The sequence below is a fragment of the Schistocerca nitens genome, chromosome 9 (assembly GCF_023898315.1).
Source record: "Schistocerca nitens isolate TAMUIC-IGC-003100 chromosome 9, iqSchNite1.1, whole genome shotgun sequence".
Taxonomy (NCBI): domain Eukaryota; kingdom Metazoa; phylum Arthropoda; class Insecta; order Orthoptera; family Acrididae; genus Schistocerca; species Schistocerca nitens.
Window position 1 is genome coordinate 210,153,883 of NC_064622.1, and position 20,228 is coordinate 210,174,110.

General features: G+C 40.8%; 1 protein-coding gene across 1 annotated transcript in view; it reads right to left on the reverse strand.

Moving 5' to 3' along the window:
• LOC126204116 (odorant receptor Or2-like) overlaps positions 1–19,955 on the reverse strand; it is a 37,905-nt gene extending 17,950 nt beyond the window's left edge. The window contains exon 1 of the mRNA XM_049938531.1: positions 19,138–19,955. Coding sequence (XP_049794488.1) covers positions 19,138–19,955 — 818 coding nt within the window. The remainder of the gene's footprint in view (positions 1–19,137) is intronic.
• Positions 19,956–20,228: the final 273 nt, after the last annotated feature.

Below are 20,228 nucleotides of genomic sequence, written 5' to 3' on the forward strand. Positions count from 1 at the left end.
GAACGAAGTTCTGCCTGTCATAGCAATGTGCCACACTCATGCAAATTTATATCAGTAACAATATCCGTATTAAGATTTTCTCTGAGGCTCTCACCTCACCACACAACTACACAAGAATCGCAGATATTCGAAAAACCCCTTTATTCCTAATCTTGGAAACTACGATCACAGCTATAATGATAACGTGTAACGTCTAGTAAGAAACAAAAACAACATATTATGTAGTAATTAGAAAATTAGATGTATCATATTGTATCATTGTATAAAATTATGTATTTTTTTATTATTTATTTTTGAGAACGTCTGCGTCGGCGAGTAATGAAACCGCCACAGAAGATAAATGTCAAACAGAGATTAAAAAAGGAATTAGTATATAATACGTGATGTATATTAATGTCTTTGTCTTCTTAATCTGGAAGTTGTGCGAGTAAGATCTCCTGTGTTGTCGTAGAGAACGCTAATGTAGCATTCTTTTGTCGAGACTGAGCAATGTACGCCATCACGTGTGAATTCACAAAGGTCTGTAATCAATGAGATATTTAAATGTTTTAATAGAGTTGTTTAAATGAAAACTTGTATTATTAATTGTTAAAGCTTGCTTGCCTATTATCCCATCCTGTTGAGACATTTTTCAGTTATATAAATATTATCTGTGGTGCTGAGCTGCGTGGAGAACGAAGAGCCGCTGCCGCGGCGTATTTAAACGACTTACAATATAGTCGAGCATACCGCAAGGAAGCGGTAAAATAATAGTAAAATAATATTATTTCTTTAGCTCTGTGTTGCAGGTTGACGCGGGCTGCTGATAGGATATAATTCACAGTACCAATAAGTTAATGTACCTTCAAAATCTGATAGGAATCTTGCTGTGCTCCGTTCTGATCTGGCAAACTTTATAGTGACAACGTAAATTTTTTTAATGAGAGTATCATGTTCTTGGGCTAGTCGTGGTATGAAATAGTATCTTATCGAGAAATAAAATCCACTGCAACCTTGTGTTTTTGAACGATCATACGAACGGTAACATCAGTGTTCATAACAAAATAATTTCAATTTTCAATAATTATGAAGTAGGGAAGATATATTGATTCTTAGCATGAGTTACAGTTACGAAAAATCGTTCCTTAAATTGTAGGCCTGATACAGGACAATAAGACTGCAATATATATATTTTATTTTGCTAAAAGGTAATGATGATAAAGAAATGCAAAGCACAGCATTGCTGAAAGTATTTCACGTAACTCTTTTCTTATATGCGTTGTTACGCCAATAATCATAATTAAATAAACGAAAGAGCAACAATTTATACAATTCGCCAGAGTTTACGTGAAACTGTCGCCCAAAAACGCGGGGCACGAATTTGCAGTGGCCACAAATATAAAATTTTATGTATTTTTCTTTCAGTGTCTATTGTTATATATATATATATATATATATATATATATATATATATATATATATATATATATTTAGTGATAAATGTATGTATGTATATCATGATCAATGCCATGTATTAATGAATGTGCAAACACTCTTTCATGACAAAACGTACTACTGCAAGCGAGTCAGAGAAGACGATCCTGATAGTACTGAGAAACTGTAACGACTACGTAATCCGGGGGCAGCCGAACCCCGAGATCAGATAAACTAAAGGTAAGACTACAGTGTAGTTGTCCTGTTTGTAGAAGTTGAGCTCCAGTGAAGTGATCTCATATCGCTAGTGGTGTGCATATTGTGCGTAGTTTGATGTTAGTGTTTGTGACAGGACAAAGTTGATGGTAGATAGTAATTTTTAGTGTGCAGTGTAGTGTAGATGAATTAACGTATTTTGTGTGCAAGTGGTAAAACTGTCAGATTCTGTGTTTTAGTAAGCAATTTAGGAATATGGTTAAGTTGCGTAGTCAGCGTCCGAGCAATATGGATACTGAGGAACAACAATTAGTTAGTGCAGGAAATGTGGAACCGGGTACTTTAAGCAGTTCAAGTACTCTCTTTGAGGATATAACATGCGAAAATGTGGGGGCAGGGGCACAGGAGGTGGTGCCACCGCCCACTAGTGCTCAAGGAGATGTCGATAAAGAAATTGTACCACCACCAGAAAAGCAGGAACCAGAGAGTGGTAATCTGCCTGGTGGGTATTCACTTCAGGCTATCTTAGAGCGTGTGTTAGATTACCAGGCAAAATTTGCGCAACAACAAGCTGAAAAGGACGAAAAAATTGAAATCTTTATTGCCCAGCAAGCCGAGCGAGATCGCCAGCAAGCTGAGCGAGATCGCCAATTAACAGAAAATTTACTTGCCCAGCAAGCCGAGCGAGATCGCCAGCAAGCTGAGCGTGACCAGCAACTTGTGCAGTCGTTAGAAAATATGAAAAAAGAGATTGCAGATATGAAACAGAATTATGAGTCGATACCTAAGGCCGTGCAGGAGCTGACTGAACAGGTCAACAACCTGCAAGTAGCAAACACTAACATGGTAGATGAAATAGGTGTATTAGCCAACCGAGTAGAAAAGCTAGAAATAGATTCCACGCAGCTTGTAGAGCAGAAGTGGAACGAACAAGCAACTAAAATTGAAACAGAATTCAACTCATGGCTAGAAGTGAAGGAGAGTGAGATTGACAAAAATATTAATTCTAAAGTACAAGCAGCCATAGCAAATAGAGATTCCGAATCGTTCAGTGCCGTAGTAAATAGTCAGGTACAGAACGACGTGCAAACCATCAAACAAATACTCAGTGAGGATATTCCGCAGTGGCAAGTGAATATGAACAAACGGATATCCGACCTGGAGAAGGGTTTAGCACAAAGCAGAAAACATCTGGAACAGGAACCTATATCGCCAACAGCCCATGGTTTTGGCAACGCACAAACTTATACGCGATACAACAATGGGGAATCTGTAGTCGATAATGCGAAGAGCTGTAGCTTCAGTTCGGAGCACACAGCATATGTCCCAGGAGCAAACCCATGTAGTTCAAAAATATTAGTGGAAGAAAGTTTAATCAAAAATAGGCAATTTCAAACATTTACTACTGAACGGAAATCAGTACACCCAGTAGTATTCATAAAAAGCTTTAAAAATATCTTGCCCAGTGTGTGGAACGAAACACAGAAAATTCAATACGTAATGTCATACATACAAGGTGACGCAGCGTTGTGGGCTACAGAGGTAGCAGACAGCTGCAGGACATACGAACAGTTCGAAAGGGCATTTCTGTCGAAATATTGGTCGCCTTGTATACAAGAGCGGCTAAGAAAAGAAGTATATAATCCCGAACCGTACTCACCCCGTCTTGGGAATTTGAGGCGGTATTTTGAAAAGTATATAAACAAAACGCGCTACTGGGACGAGCCTATATCACCAAGAGACATAATAAGACTACTAAAATCACATTTACCCATTCATATCAAAGAGAAATTAATACATGTACCAGAAAGCGACATGGAAAACTTCCTGTCTGTTCTAGATTCTATAGACTTGATACAGGAAGACGTAAAATCAGCGTGTGATCACTCGCGGAATAATGGGTCAGGATGTAAACATGACAGAAATAGTAGTGTACAAAACCACAACCATGGAAATGGTGGGGGTGGTAACAAGCGGCAAGAACATTTGCAAAATGGTAGTAATGGTAGAGGCCAGAACGGGTATGGACAACCAACTTATAACAAAAAGCGTCGATTTGACGACCGGTACGAATCCGGAATGTCAGGGACCAACCGCTGGAAAAATGCGCGAGGTCAGTGGAAGAGCAATTATAGTGATAGTAATCGAAATTGGCAGCAGAATCAGCGAAGAAGCCCAGAGCGACAGGGGAATGACCGGTATGACAACAATAGACCACCACCGCAAAACGCGCCTATTGCGCAGCCGTGGCGGCCTACAAATCAGAGTGTACATATAGTGGAGGTCGCGGACAATAGCCGTCCAAGTACCTCACAAGTAAACAATCCAACAAACTAGAATCGGCCTCGATATGCTCTCCATCGCTGGCCGAGGGGTGGAGTGAGAGCAACACGAGTCATAATAATATACCTGGGATACGTATGCTGCGATACAACGACGGTGTCAGTATGGATAAAGATCTGCTGAACGAACCGCACGAATGTAAGAAAGATAATAACGAAAATGTGCAAGCTATTATCGAAGCGAAAATCAATGATGTTTCAGTGAATACAATCATCGACACAGGTGCCTCAGTAAGTGTAATGAGTATGGAGTTATTTAAAGCACTGGGAAAAGGACATAGCATTCCGACTTTCCCGGTTAATAATTGTAAGGTGTCTGGAGCCATTAGTGCACAGAGCCAGTTAGTTAAGTACCAGGTGCAGGTGGAGATTTGTAAGGAGGGCGAAGCCATAGTGAGCTCGTTCCTCGTTGTTAAAGGATTAAAGGTGGCCTGCATTCTGGGAGTAGATTTTCTCCGTGAGAGGGACGCATTGATCGACCTCTCCGTGGGGAAATTAAGCATAGTTAATAGGGGTAGGAGGATTGAGTTATCTATGATGAAATCGAAGGAGGTACTTGTGCCGTGTTGTAATCGAATCAATATCAAAGGTAGGAACCCTTGGGTACTACACCTCGATGATTTTTCACATGTAGCAGACCTCTATTACCCGAATTTAGAGGATCGAAATTTTGAAACAAATGTTGAGGCATTTCAAACCAAAGTGCAGGAATCTGAAGGTTTAAGCGATACACAAAAGCAACAGTTGACGCAGCTGCTATCGGAATATACTATGGTATTTACCGACCGACCAGGAATAGTTAAAGGGTACCAATATCACATAGAGGTGATGCCCCATAAAACATACTGTCGCGCAACTTACTCCATCCCTTGGTCGAGGAGGGAATTAGTAGCTAAAGAGATTCGGAAGATGTTAGAGTGGGATATCATTGAGCCCTCCTTCTCTCCATACAGTAGTCCTCTTGTAGCAGTGGCGAAAGCCAATGGAAAAATCAGGCTAGTGTTAGATGCGAGGGACATTAACAAAATTATTATACCTGTCCGGACTCGTCCAGAGAATTTAGATGAGCAGATACAAAAATTTCATGGAGTGCAGTACTTGACCTCGGTCGATCTTAAAAGTTCATATTGGCAAATCCCACTTACACCGGAATCCAGGAAGTATACAGCTTTCATATTCGGAGGAAGAAGTTACCAATTCAAGGTACTTCCCTTCGGATTGAATGTGAGTGCTGGAGTGTTTATTACTGCACTAGACACGGTACTGGGTCCAGACTTATTAGAAAAAATCACTGTATATGTTGATGATCTGGTAATCGCTACTGCTACTTGGGACGAACATATGGAATTGTTGCATAGAGTACTAGAGAGATTTAGGCAAGCGGGTGTGACAGCAAACCTCGAAAAGTCAAAATTTGGACGAAATAAAATTAAATTTTTAGGCCATCTTATTACACCACTTGGTATCAGCCCAGACAACAAAAAACTAGAGGCGATCCGAGAATTTCCAAGCCCCCGCACTAAGAGACAATTGAAAGCGTTCCTTGGGCTTACGTCTTTTTTCAGAAGGTTCGTGCCCAATCAGTTGTTAAATGACGCGTCACTACTAAATCTACTACGAAAAAATGTGCAGTGGGTTTGGACTGACAAATGTCAACAAGCTTTCGAAGCGATTAAAACCGCCCTACTGAATGCGAATATTTTGCAGCACCCAGATCTGTCAAAAGATTTTTGTCTTGCGACGGATTCATGTTCCTATGGCTTGGGAGCGTGCTTGTTTCAGTGGGAGGAAGGAAACGACCCGACAACAATAAAGATTATCGGCTTCGCCAGTAGGACTTTAACTAGCTGCGAGAGAGCCTACTCGGCAACCGAACTGGAAGCGCTTGCAGTAGTCTGGGCTGTAAAAAAGTTTAATTATTATCTACAAGGGAATGAGATTAGAGTGTATAGTGATCACCAGGCGTTAAGTTTTTTGATGTCATGCAAACTATTCCATACTAGACTGAGGAGATGGATGCTTGTCTTACAAGAATACAGGATAAAGATTATGTACATAAAAGGCCAAGATAACGTAATAGCGGATGCTCTGTCGCGACTGCCGGTAGGATTACCGAAGTTAGCAGAATTGTTAGAGCAATCCGCGGAGTATAAAGTGCTGTTAGTACGTGATAATATTTACATGAAGGATTTTTTATATATATGTAAAAACATGTTCGAGTTACAGAGGTCAGATCCGATGTGGAAAAAAATCATTAATAATATTGAAGAGGGTGTTAACAATAGAGATGAGCAAGGTTTTAAAATAGTGAACCATATTTTGTATCATAAACTTAGCACGAAAGAAGACTGCTGGGCAGTATGTATACCTAACCAGTCGGTAAAAGTTATGATATGGCACACGCACTTGGCATGGGGCCATGCAGGGATTGGAAAGTGTGCAGAAATCATGGCGAGATACTGCTACTTTCCCCGTATGAAACACCAGATTCAGGCAACAGTTAGAACTTGCGTGATATGTCAGAAAGCAAAACACTATAATAGATCCACTAAGTTTGAACTACATCCCATAGTTCCACTCAGGCCGCTTCAATTAATATCTGTGGATGTAGCAGGTCCCTATCCCATGGCCAGAGGAGGTATGAAATATATTCTGGCCATGTACGATATTTTTTCCAAATACTTGGCAATTTATTGCATAAAATCAGCTACTGCCAAAACCATGGTCAGGCGGATCAGTCAAGAATACTTGCCTCAAGTGGGAAAACCCGAAGCCATAACGACTGATAATGCCTCTTATTTCACGGGTCGAACTTGGAAAAATTACCTACGGGAACAAAATATACAGCATATTCTGGTATCCCGGTTCCATCCAGAAGCAAGTCTAGTTGAAAGAATATTCAGAGAATTGAATAAGTTCCTTAGAATCTACATAGGGAACCGACATACAAAATGGCCAGGGTTAGTACCTAAATTTGTAGAAATACACAATTTAACACCCCATTCAAGTACAGGCTACCCACCGGTAGAGATATTGAAGGGAGTTAATGAGACACCGAATGAATGGCTCACGCCTTTACCGAGGTTACCAGACAAGGCAGAAACAAGGGAGGAAAAGATGAAAAAGATATGGAACAGACTAACCAGCTGTGCGGCAAAGAGGAAAAGGAAGTACGACCGAAGTGTAACTAACGAGCAGAAATATAATGTAGGAGACCTAGTACTTATTCGTAACCACCCTAAATCCTCAGCCACCTTAAAACAGAATAGTAAGTGGCAATTGCTATATTCAGGGCCCTTTGAAGTAATAAGCGTGCCACACGAATGTAGCTATTTGTTAGCACATCCCCATACGGGGAAGATCAAAGGATTGTATCCACGTAAAGATGTGAAGTTATTTATTCAGTGACATCTCACATATAAAGAGTAATAGTTGTAAGAAGATTTTAATTGTGTTTTAGAATATAAGTATGTTAGTATTAAGGAAGAAATTTGTGTGTAATTAAACTTGGAGGAAGTGGAATCAGAAAATGAACAATAGCTTACACAGGAAAGATTTTGTTTAAAGACAATTAGAGCCATTAAAATACTATATGCTCATTAAACAACGAACAATCTTCTTGTTGATAAAGTGAGGATTAATTTCTTGAATCATTTTACAAAGGATTAATTTCTTGAACCATTTTCTATGTGTAGTATGTAAGTGCAATTAATGATGCAATCTAATATAGTAAGGTAACAGTTGTAATTGTATTAGAATAAGGAACCCTGAGAGAGAGAGTCTTTACTAGCCAAAAATTGACTTTGTAATATGGAACAATTATGTGATGTGATGTTTGCTGCCAGTAGTGATTTGAGAACGACACTGGAGCAGAAGCTAATTAAAAACAAGCCCGTTCCGTGGAAACTCCGCTTTGTATGTAGCAATGCTTCAATTGAAGCCTGTGTACTTGGTACACGCCCTTGAATATTCACTACGCGATACGCGAATTAAGTCAACCAATGCGGAACCTACACTGTAGTCATGTAGAAAAAATCACTAAAAATAATGCTAGTGCTAAATGAAGTATTTATTGAGCAATATGCCCAAGTCAAGCTGTCATGCACATGGTAAAATCTGTTTGCTAGATGGGTGATAACCAGGCAAGCTACACTGAAAGGAGGAAAGGAAAACTATGTAAAAAAAAAAAAATCACACACCTTTAAAAAATTTACAAAAGGGCCATATACGCCTAGTAACAATATGAAAAGTGTGTTGTGACAAGGTAAAAACAAATAGACGCCATGTAGATGAGAGTGATTATGCGAAGAACAGTTAAAAGGTATTAAAAAATAAACTGTGCGCATAAACAATTAAGGACGGAATATTGTGTGTAGTAGGGACAGAAAATGACTGTTGTATCTGCACCAATATATACGTCGATAAGTCAAGTGTTGAGTGACAGACTGTCCTAGTGCAGTGCTCAACGAACAATAGACAGTGTATAAAAACAGTAGTTATTGATCCGTTCGGAGTCGATTCAAACAAACATCGCTCGACGGAGGCATTTAGTATGTGTGTAACGAAACATTTTCGCGTGTTGAAAGACGCTCTGGCAGTGTATCAACCGTGGGAGTGAGTGAAAATGTGTAGTACAATGTGCGTGTGACGAACCCTGAATACCAGTGTCACAATGCTACAAGAAACCTGTTATCACGCCAAAACATCCTGTGCATACCAGTGAAGCGAAGGCTTACTGAACAATAAACGCTTTTAACAAGTTGCATTTTCTTCCACAGCTAGTAATCTGTGTCCTTAAAAGACAGTACACCGTTGTGGAATGTTTGTTTCATGCGCTACGACGGGGAGCCATGCGGAGAAGCAGAGACGAGTGCCGTGCCGCCAGCCAGCCGGTCGCGGTAAACCACTGCAACTCGCCGACATCGGCGAATGGTTCATCGCGGTTCGCGACTGCTTGGGCGCCACGTCAGCACGACGTCGCTGTTACTGAGAGCCGGTCGTCGAACCCAGCGGCCGTCGGCACGCGGCGTTCCAGACGACGCTACTCAACAATTGCTTCGCGCCGCCAGCTCCGTACAACATTGTTGTCATCCAAATGAACTATCAAATATGTGTTTAATGCACTAAAATGAATAGGGTTTAGTGGACACGAAATGACGTGACAAACATTTGTTTTTTTCTTGAGTTATTCAATACAGACTCAAAGTATTCATTGGTTCAGTGATGTATAGATATAATATGTTTTCGTCATGTTAAAGAAGTATACTCGCACGAATGCTAGACATTTTAAACCAATTGTCGTGAGTAAATGCAAGGACGATTCATTATACTACTGTAAAAATGTGTAATAAGTGACTTTCATTACAATCCAGAACACAAATATGAAAAAGGGTAGAAAGTATATTGGTAACAAAGAGACTAAAAGGTTAACATGCTCTCACAAATAGCCTTTGTTATATGTGAACATTGGATAGAGTCTGAACTTTTTGTGATCAAACTGGGTATTAAAACAAACCAGGCGAGATGACCATGGCTCCGGAGCAGTTTTCCCAGGTTTTCTGATCGCACGTAGCCCGAATGGGGGAGCCAAATAAATGTAATGACCCTGGGACTAGGTTTACGGTCACCTCGCAAAGTGTAAGAACAGTATAAAAAGTGTAATTAAACCTACAGTGTAAAAGAACTCAGAAGTGTAAAGTGAATGTTCCAACCAAGGTAACAGACAATAACCAAACAGACGTTAGTGGCAGCATATTGCCGAACATTTTCAACGTTAGTCAATTGCTGCCAGGGGGCATTGTAACGTCTAGTAAGAAACAAAAACAACATATTATGTAGTAATTAGAAAATTAGATGTATCATATTGTATCATTGTATAAAATTATGTATTTTTTTTTATTATTTATTTTTGAGAACGTCTGCGTCGGCGAGTAATGAAACCGCCACAGAAGATAAATGTCAAACAGAGATTAAAAAAGGAATTAGTATATAATACATGATGTATATTAATGTCTTTGTCTTCTTAATCTGGAAGTTGTGCGAGTAAGATCTCCTGTGTTGTCGTAGAGAACGCTAATGTAGCATTCTTTTGTCGAGACTGAGCAATGTACGCCATCACGTGTGAATTCACAAAGGTCTGTAATCAATGAGATATTTAAATGTTTTAATAGAGTTGTTTAAATGAAAACTTGTATTATTAATTGTTAAAGCTTGCTTGCCTATTATCCCATCCTGTTGAGACATTTTTCAGTTATATAAATATTATCTGTGGTGCTGAGCTGCGTGGAGAACGAAGAGCCGCTGCCGCGGCGTATTTAAACGACTTACAATATAGTCGAGCATACCGCAAGGAAGCGGTAAAATAATAGTAAAATAATATTATTTCTTTAGCTCACAGACTGGCAGTGAAGATCAGCAGATTTTATGATGTGTTGCAGGTTGACGCGGGCTGCTGATAGGATATAATTCACAGTACCAATAAGTTAATGTACCCTCAAAATCTGATAGGAATCTTGCTGTGCTCCGTTCTGATCTGGCAAACTTTATAGTGACAACGTAAATTTTTTTAATGAGAGTCTCATGTTCTTGGGCTAGTCGTGGTATGAAATAGTATCTTATCGAGAAATAAAATCCACTGCAACCTTGTGTTTTTGAACGATTATACGAACGGTAACATCAGTGTTCATAACAAAATAATTTCAATTTTCAATAATTATGAAGTAGGGAAGATATATTGATTCTTAGCATGAGTTACAGTTACGAAAAATCGTTCCTTAAATTGTAGGCCAGATACAGGACAATAAGACTGCAATATATATATTTTATTTTGCTAAAAGGTAATGATGATAAAGAAATTCAAAGCACAGCATTGCTAAAAGTATTTCACGTAACTCTTTTCTTATATGCGTTGTTACGCCAATAATCATAATTAAATAAACGAAAGAGCAACAATTTATACAATTCGCCAGAGTTTACGTGAAAAACGCTCACAGCAGTAATGTCGCTGAGCTCCTGTGAACCAGTCGTATGATGTCGTCTAGCACCTGGCTGCAATAGGGAAACCTACAAAACACCAAGATAAAACAACCGTGAGATCGTTACACTGAGGGGACGATTTTCAAAACAAACTGATTTTTCCTACAGCGACTTTGGAACGTTAAAGGAGCTACTACATTTCGGTAGCCTCCAGAAAGATCGTCGGAACACAGCAACAGTTGAAATTATCCAGATATTCCTACTAACAAATCCTTGCATCCATGTATGAACTGTCGTAGGTGACAGTTATAGTCGATCTGTTGCACAAACTTCTGCCCAGACCGTCAAAAAGTTTATTTTCCCCATGACAATGACTTAAAATGGCTTTATTCCCACTCCACAAAAACTGCTAGTTTTCTAAATGGGACGAAATTAATCTGTGTGCGCATTCAGATACATGGACAACATCCCAGATTACATTTACGACGGGAGCAGCATCCGAGCACTATCAACAACTAATATTGGTACATCCAAAAATTAACATACCGAACCTGTGACGTTATGGGTTAAAGGCCAGGGAGAGAAGAAGAACGATAAACTAAAGACCGCAAACGATACAGCAACGACAATACACATTCAGACAGTCCAAGATACATTACCAGACAATACGACATTGCAGAGACTTCATATTTTGTAGTCATGTTTCACAGCCGGAAGTTGCTTAGAACTTCGTAACAGTGGACTTGAAGCACATCTTCAAAGTGTCATGGGAATAGGCATGAATGAACCAAGAAAATATGTCGTCTTAGTGGTAAATCATTAACTCAGAATCACACTTTTACGGTTGAAAGGGAAAGGGTACTGGATGCAGTTACTATAGTTGACAATCAACATAAACAGGTGTAACGAATTGGGAATAAGTAGACTTAGTCGCCCCGACGATCAATCACGGAAACCATTCACCAATTTTAAAAAATTTGGAGTGCACGCCTTAAGCGGTATCGTGTGTAATGACCGCATAAAAGTAGCTGCATGGAGGACAGATGACAGACTGAGATGCATTGAGAACGTCTTAAGGAAAGGCAGTTCCACTCCGACAGATATACCTTACAAAACTTATATTTCACTGTTTCTTGAGTATGCATCGTCAGTTTGAGGCCCTCACCTGGTAGGATTGGTCTATAAGAAAGATAACAGCCAAAGAGGGGTTGCGTAATTCGTCACAGATTCAGTAAGAAAGCGCGGCATCAGCGGCAGACGTTAGGCTACAGGAGTTGTAAATACGGAGATGTTTACTGTTAAAATTCTGAGAGCGTACGGTACAATCACACATTACAAGCAAGTCACAAAGTAAACACTACTGTAAAATCAGACAAATTCGAGCTCATACGGAAGTATTACCTACAGTTATTCTTCCGAATCATTAATCACGAATGAAACACAAGATGGTAAGAAAAAGTGGTACACAAAGTTCCCCCGCCACACACGCTGCAACAGTTTGTGCAACAAGACGTATCTCTGTCTACTTTCGACGGGGTAGGTGATTTTCCCTTTATCCAATATTTATCTTCTGAAATATCTGATAAGATCCAGTATTTCATGAACGAAGTGAACTATTCAAGTTATTCCGAGTTATACTTGCAGAATTCTGCAGTCGGCAAGTAAATAATCGGTCCATGTAAAAACTAACCCGTCTTCGTGGACGAGGTCTCTAACACACGTTTGTGTGGTGGCACTCTACTCGGGGATAAGCCGGTTCGAATGCTGGCACTGGAGAAATTTTGACTGCCAATAGCTGGCTGGCAAGGGAAGGAGTGGTGGTGGCACAATATTCCTGACGACTGGAGTTTGCACCAATGTCCTGGTTTAAATACCAAACCTCTCTGCGGTGCCTCATTAAGTGAGGGCATGTGACACTGTTGATGATGATCCGTCCGTCGGATGGAGGACGTTAAGCTTGGCAGCCCTATTGATACTATTCGCGAGAAGTAGACTGTGTACCGGCACGAAGTATCACCCTCTTATAATCATCATCATCATCATCATAATCATCATCATCATCATTATGCAATACAAACATTGTACCACACTTCACACACACACACACACACACACACACACATACACACACACACACACACACACACACACCACAAAATGTACACGCAGTACAGGGTGGAGTAAATAAAAAATACCCGTAAGAGTTGGCACTGTTGGACTTGAATGTCTGCATATAACCACGCCTAGGAAGACGAAAAGACCTAAAATTACTTCCAACAGGTTGGAACAACTGCCCATACATACAGACGATCCTTGGAACACATTTACATAATCTTCACGCCTGACAGAGTTGTTAACATAGGTCGATCTGGTCGTGGCCCTAGCTGGCTACCCATGTCATATGATCTGCCAGTGTGCGATTACTTTGCGTGGGGAGCGCTTAATTCAAAGGTGTATCGCAACTACCTGCATAGCCTTCAAGAACTGCGGCAGAACATTTAGGTTAAAGGCGCTTCAGTCTGGAACCGCGTGACCGCTTCGGTCGCAGGTTCGACTCCTGCCTCGGGCATGGATGTGTGTGATGTCCTTAGGTTAGTTAGGTTTAATTAGTTCTAAGTTCTAGGCGACTGATGACCTCAGAAGTTGAGTCGCATAGTGCTCAGAGCCATTTGAACCATTTTTTGAGAACATTTAGGGTGAGACTGCAGCAATTCCAGCAGTACGATCGATCCGCCTTCAGTAACTTGCTGACCAGGGGTCAAAAGTATCAAGAGATGAATACTGGTCACTTTCAACGTAAAATTAATGAAATTAGTGCAGTATTTCCTCTCCTGTGCTATTTCTTTTTTACCCTGAAACTCAGTTCTCCAGGACACTTTTATTTGCCCCAACCTGTATTACTAATATTGTAATGGAGCATGTTGCAAATAAATAAATATACGAAAACTTTAGGTTAACAGCTTATGACTGGAATATTATGTGTTTTTCGCGAGCCTCAAAGAGAACGCAAAGACTACCAACGAATTTGCATTGGAATGAAATTTATGCCGAGACTAAACAGGTTGTTTTGAAAAAAAGTAGCGCGTATGTCTACAGTATGTAGTATTGGTCAAAACTGCAAGAAAAATTCCTATAATGACATGTCAGAATACCATTACCTAGTGAGATATGGGCCATTATGACGTACGAGTAGTGTTACGTAAAAGTAGGCACAATAGGTATTGCAGCATGTTGTTACCTCGTATTCTGACAGATGTCTCAGCCCTTCTTCTCAGTGAATCACGCACGCTTTCAAATACACCTTATATCATTCGGAATGCATCATATGCACTGGCTTCACAAACTCATGTAACATATGAGCGTGGTCAACGGTTTGGTCATACACCGATGCCTTTAAATGTCTCCATAGACAAATATTGCACGGATTCAGGTCCGGTGAACGTGAAGACTATGCTACCGGATCCGCTGGACCAATCCACCGCCTGTGAAACGTTGTGGTGAGGTAATTTCACATGCTCCGTAGAAAATTGGGTGGCGGCACACTGTGCATAAATCACAGTCGTTACATTTCTGCAAGAGTAACTTTCTCCGATAGCACTGGTAATTCAACATGCTAAAATCTGTGATACAAGTCACCTGTTAATCTTGTAAAGTGTATGGTCCTGTCACCGATAATTGCTGTCCACACATTGATACTGAAGCGATCCTGATGCCTAACCGCCATGTTTGCTACGGCACTTGTTTATTATAGTAATTTACTACGCCACCCCACGTGGATCCTATCCCATACTATTCATTAAACACGTCAACTTAAACGGTCCACACCTCAACAGGTATAGGTTCCGGAAATTTAATTATAGGAACTTTTCTTCTAATTTTGCCCAACACTGTCTCTTGTACGAATATGAGATAGGTTTTTTAAACGCCTAAGTTTAAAACGTGACTATCATTAGTCCTCTCACATATTTTGCGTGTCTTAGGACGAACAATGTTTTTCAGTTATTTTGAGCGTATTCAGAAAAGCACTGAAAACCACCAGAGTTGTTCACTTGTTTTGGTATTTACTATAAGGTTCATCTTGCTTTTTCAGCATTGCTAGCGCCTAGTATCGCGTCGATTGTTGGATACCGTAATTCAATCTTCTGTTCAAGAATTGTTTGCAACATTAAAGCACATATGTGTACTCAGTCATCTAAGATTTCACACCACTTGGTTACCAGTAATCCCGCAAAAAGATTAAAATAAACACTAGCCTTCATGGGGGTCCGTAAAAATTTTCCCAATAATGGACGAGATTGGAAACGTCCTAGTTTTTGTATTAATTGTTCCGCGAGTTTGAAAACGTTTCGTTCCCCCAAGAACTAAAATGACAAGATATACATGAAACTTATTATACGTCAAAAGATAAATAGTTATCTATTTCTAAGGTTCAGTACTTCGGTTCACCGGCCGGTGTGGCCGAGCGATTCTAGGCGCTACAGTTCAGAACCGCGCGACTGCTACGGTCGCATGGATGTGTGCGACGTCCTTAGATTAGTTAGGTTTGAGTAGTTCTAAGTTCTAGAGGACTGATGACCTCAGAAGTTAAGTCCCATAGTGCTCAGAACCATTTGAACCATTTTGAACTTCGGTTCCTTACGGTAAACATTTTTCAAATGCATATCCAAAGTAAACCTTTTCATGTTATTAACATGAATGTGGTGCGACATTTTTGATGCAAATACGATTAAATCCTGGATATCCAACAAATTACTAAATAAAGCTAAGAAGATAATTTATTCGTACCTCCACGAGGATTGGTTGAAATTGGATGTCAGAATGACTGAAAAAATCAAACTGGACATCAACAGAAATATCACATTAATATCCCTCGTAATGGAGGAACAAAGGATAAACAAAGCTTATTCGAGTTTGATATCATCGATAACACTTTGTTTGCGTATAAAATTTCACATTGGTTCACATTAATATGTTTATTGAATTACTTTTAAGATTTTCATTTTTTATCGTCAAATGACATATGTGAAGTGAACAAAATGAGTTTGATACATACAATTTTACGTTTGATTTGGTAAAATGTAGATGAGACCCAATAAACAACTAAAGAAAAGAGAGACTCATTCCGAAACTATTCTGAACTCGCCCGGTAGAATCGAGTTTTAGCAGCCTACGACTGCGCCGGCGATAAACATCTCCTTCGTTTGCCACATTATTGTGCAACATACCAACTGGTAAGCAGAATTCGTAGCTCTGTGAGTGCGTATTTTGCTCTGTTGAACCCTTAGATATTGAGAAGTATCCCAATTCTGGAGAGCATACGATTTTTACCGTAAAATTTCACACTTATATCCTCTATTCTAACACAGCAAACGCATTTTCCTTGTTTGAATGATGCGTTTGGGACCGAATATAGATGAAGACATCTACAATGTAGCGTGACTGTGTTCTTCCTAGTGTACTAGGGTAGCTCTGAAGTGTAAAACTGAATGAGGAACCAGGAAATCAGAATGGGCATTTTTATTCCGCAGAAAAATTATGAAGTGGTGTTTTTATTCCATTATGCATCAAGAGGGTGTGTGTGGGGGGGGGGGGGGGGGGTGTCTCTCTGGAATTCGGAACTGACAAACAGTGAGGGGCAAAAGTCATGGGATACCTTTTAATATCATGTTGGACCTCCATTTGTCCAAAACAAAGCAGAAACTCGAGGTGATATGGACTCCACAACTCGTTTTAAGCTACCAGTAGAACTAGTGAGCCATGCTGCCTATAAAGCCCTTCATAATTGCGAAAGAGTTTGCGGTGCAGGATTTTGTGCACGAAGTGACTTCGATTACGCCGCATTAATGTTCGATGGGATTCACGTCGAGCAATCTGGGCGGCCAAATGAACCACTCGAATTGGCCGGAACATTCTTCAGACCAGTATAGAACAATTGTGGCCCGGTGACATGGAGCATTGTCGTCCTTAAAAATTGCGTCCTTTTTGGGAACTTGAGGTACATGAACGGCAGCAAATTGTCTCCAAGTAGCTGAACATAACGATTTCCAGTCAATGAGCGACCGACCTTCCTAAGTTTTTCATGAGTTTCCTAAGTCCCCCAGGCAAATCTCGGGAAAGTTCATTTGAAGGGACACAGCTGATTTCCTTCCCCATACTTTAAATCATACCAACTTCTTGTCCAGCCCTAATCACCCCGAAGTATACCGGCCCGTACACCACTGTCTGTCTTCTTCATTCGCTTTGAATGTCACACGCAGATTCGCGTGAAGAGACTGCTTGGGGGTTAGTTGTTTGAATGGGAAGCCGTTTAAAGAAAAGTAAAAAACTGTCTGATGTGTGAAAGCCACAGTAATTTACTCTTTTCTGGTAAACATTTCATTTGTTACCATGTAAATATTGTGATAACAACGCTCAACACCCATATTTTCTGTCTTTCATCCTGCACACAAGTCAGGGGAGATAACATAGTATTTCCATGTTTGTTTCCGTAGAAAATAGACAATTCATGTCCAGTCGTGAGTACCCGTTCAAATCAGTAAACTATTCGATCCCGGCTACTTGTTTTGAAATCTCTCGGCTGTAGAAACATTCTGGGTAAGCTACGTGGAAAATTTCTGTGAGCTGTAAAAATACTGAAGTGTCGTACGTAGAATGTCATTTTACTTCTGACTGGTGCACGCCTTTAGATTTGACCCCACTTCAGCGTCTTGTGTGTTAATTCGCTGCTTATTCCGTTCAGCAGTTTTTTTCATTTCGTCTCTTTGCACTACAAAAAACCCTGAAGTAGTCATGAGGAATCCAAACCGGGACTTCTACGCTAGAATTCAGTAATGCTAGCTACTAGACCATTGATGTATGGTGCTTTTAACACTAAAGCATCTGTTAATAAAATTAGTACATCATTCATGAAACGTCCTATATGGGGCATTCGAATGAAAACAGGGAAATGAAAAAAAGTAAGTACACTGTTTATTTTTCGAAAAGTAATCGGCATAACTGTTAATTCATTTATCCCATTGTGAGGCAAGACTGTCAATGCCGTCATGGAAAAATGTTTGCATTCTCCTAAAAGACCATGATTGTACCCAGGCGTGACCTTCTTGTCCGATGCAAACCGACGGCGACGGATGTCTTTCTTCAGGGGCTCCATAATATATTAATAGCATGAGGAGACATTAGCACTGTTTGGAGGGTGTTTAAGAGTTCGCCAGCTGAACTTGATTAGCGTGCCATCAAGTCGAAACGCCCAAAAATGTTGACAGACAGCATCATTTTGTTACAGGGTAATGCTCGACAGCATGTTGCCAAGGTTGTTTCGATTACTCTGCGGAAGTTTTGTCATAACGCAGTCATGGTTCCTTAGACAACCGCAAACATTTTTCCATGAAGGCACTGACCGTCTTGTCTCCCATTGCGATAGATGTACTAACAGTTATGGTCATTATTTTTGAAATAATAAACAGTTTACAAACGTTAATTCCATTTGTCTCATTTTCATTTTACTGCACCTTATACTTGCAACATGTCAGCATACCACGCTTTTTGGAAATGAAATATCTTTATCTGTATCACCGGATTCGGAACATAGAGTTTCGTCACAAGTGGTGTGTGTGTGTGTGTGTGTGTGTGTGTGTGTTTGTGTGTGTGTGTGTGAGTGTGTGTGTACACACGCTAATGTTGTACTCCTTTGTCCAGACTCAAAATAAATAATCATAGCCGGCCGCTGTGACCGAGCGTTTCTAATCGTTTCAGTCCGGAACCGCGCTGTTGCTACGGTCTCGGGTTCGAATCCTGCCTTGGGCATGGATGTGTGTGATGTCGTTAGGTTTAAGTAGTTATAAGTCTAGGGGACTGATGACCTCAGATGTTTAGCCCCATAGTGCTTAGAGCCATTTGAACGATTTTAAATAATCATATACACATGTAAACGCTCAGTTTATAGGTGACTGGATGCTACAGTCAATAATGTCTCGTTTATTATCATCAAAATCTGTGCACTTGGTGTGGGAGGGGGGGGGCAGGGGGGGGGGGAGATAGGGTAATGTTTTAACCGAAACGAAACATACGTAAGTTATGCTCATCGTACATCCCAACAATGATAAAAATGTAGCTCGCAGTACTCTTGATAGCGTCAACTAGAGTAATATAAACGTTTCCACGATGCAAAGTACTACGCGCTGCCATTACGTACCTGAGAACTTTTTGGTGACTCTCGATGCAGAGGCGGATATCTCTGTACATTGTATCTGCGTGTTTCGCCGTTGAACTCTGTTTGTAGCCCTCGGCTTTCTCCTTTATCGGCGTGCTGGCTTCGACTCTGATCCCCATAATACGTTCTGCGACGATCTCTAACTGCGCGGCCAACAGAATCATGACCGATGCGAAGAGACAGTCCATGCCGAAGCTGATCTGGGTCATCCACAAACCAGCAGCGCACTGGGCGAAGTACGAGAGTAAGTAGTTTCCAGTGTTGTTGTCCCACACGTGTTGAGCGAAGGGCAAGCGCCGCTCTTCGGTATGAGCAACCAGTGGCATGGGGAACCATATGAAGCACTGCGAGAACATGAAGAGCAACATGCCCAGTGTGAGGCGAAAAGCGCGCCTCTCCGAGCCGCGCAGGATGTTCCAGAGGACAGATTCCCGGCAGCAGAACTCGCTCTGTAGCGACATCAACGCGTCCACCCGTCGCACCATAGAGTAGTACAGGCGCCTGTCCCACAGGAAAAAGCCCATTTTAACGAGACCGTTGCAGTTGGTGGAAATGGCCATGAGCACCAGCGTCGTTTGCTCCATATCTCCCCATGTGAAGTACGCAGCCAGTGCACCCTCCACTACGTTCCAGACGCCCAGAGAGAAGCCGTAGGCAGTGTAAATGTGGAACATCCGCGATTCATAAAGGGGCCACAGACCGAAGAACCACAGGTGGCGGATGTTAAATCTGAGAACGGACTCACCGCTCTCGGTCCAAGCTACTGTTCTTTCCATGTTCTCTGGCCTTATTTGTTGCATGTCTGCCTTCATAGTAACACGAATCACCCAACGCTCGATGCCTATCGGCCCGTTACACACTGAGAATAGCAAATACTGAGTTCGAAATCCGCCAGGTTACAATAAGTTAATGTATACAGACAGGAACTCCTAGACGATTAAGCAGCCCAGTCGCCCCGTAGCGATACTTACGCTGAAAGCAGCCTTTTATATGTACCTACAGCTGGCACAAATTGCAATTATAGCGGTAAGTTTTAAATTGTCGAGTAATAATTAAAAATGTTGTGGGTCAAT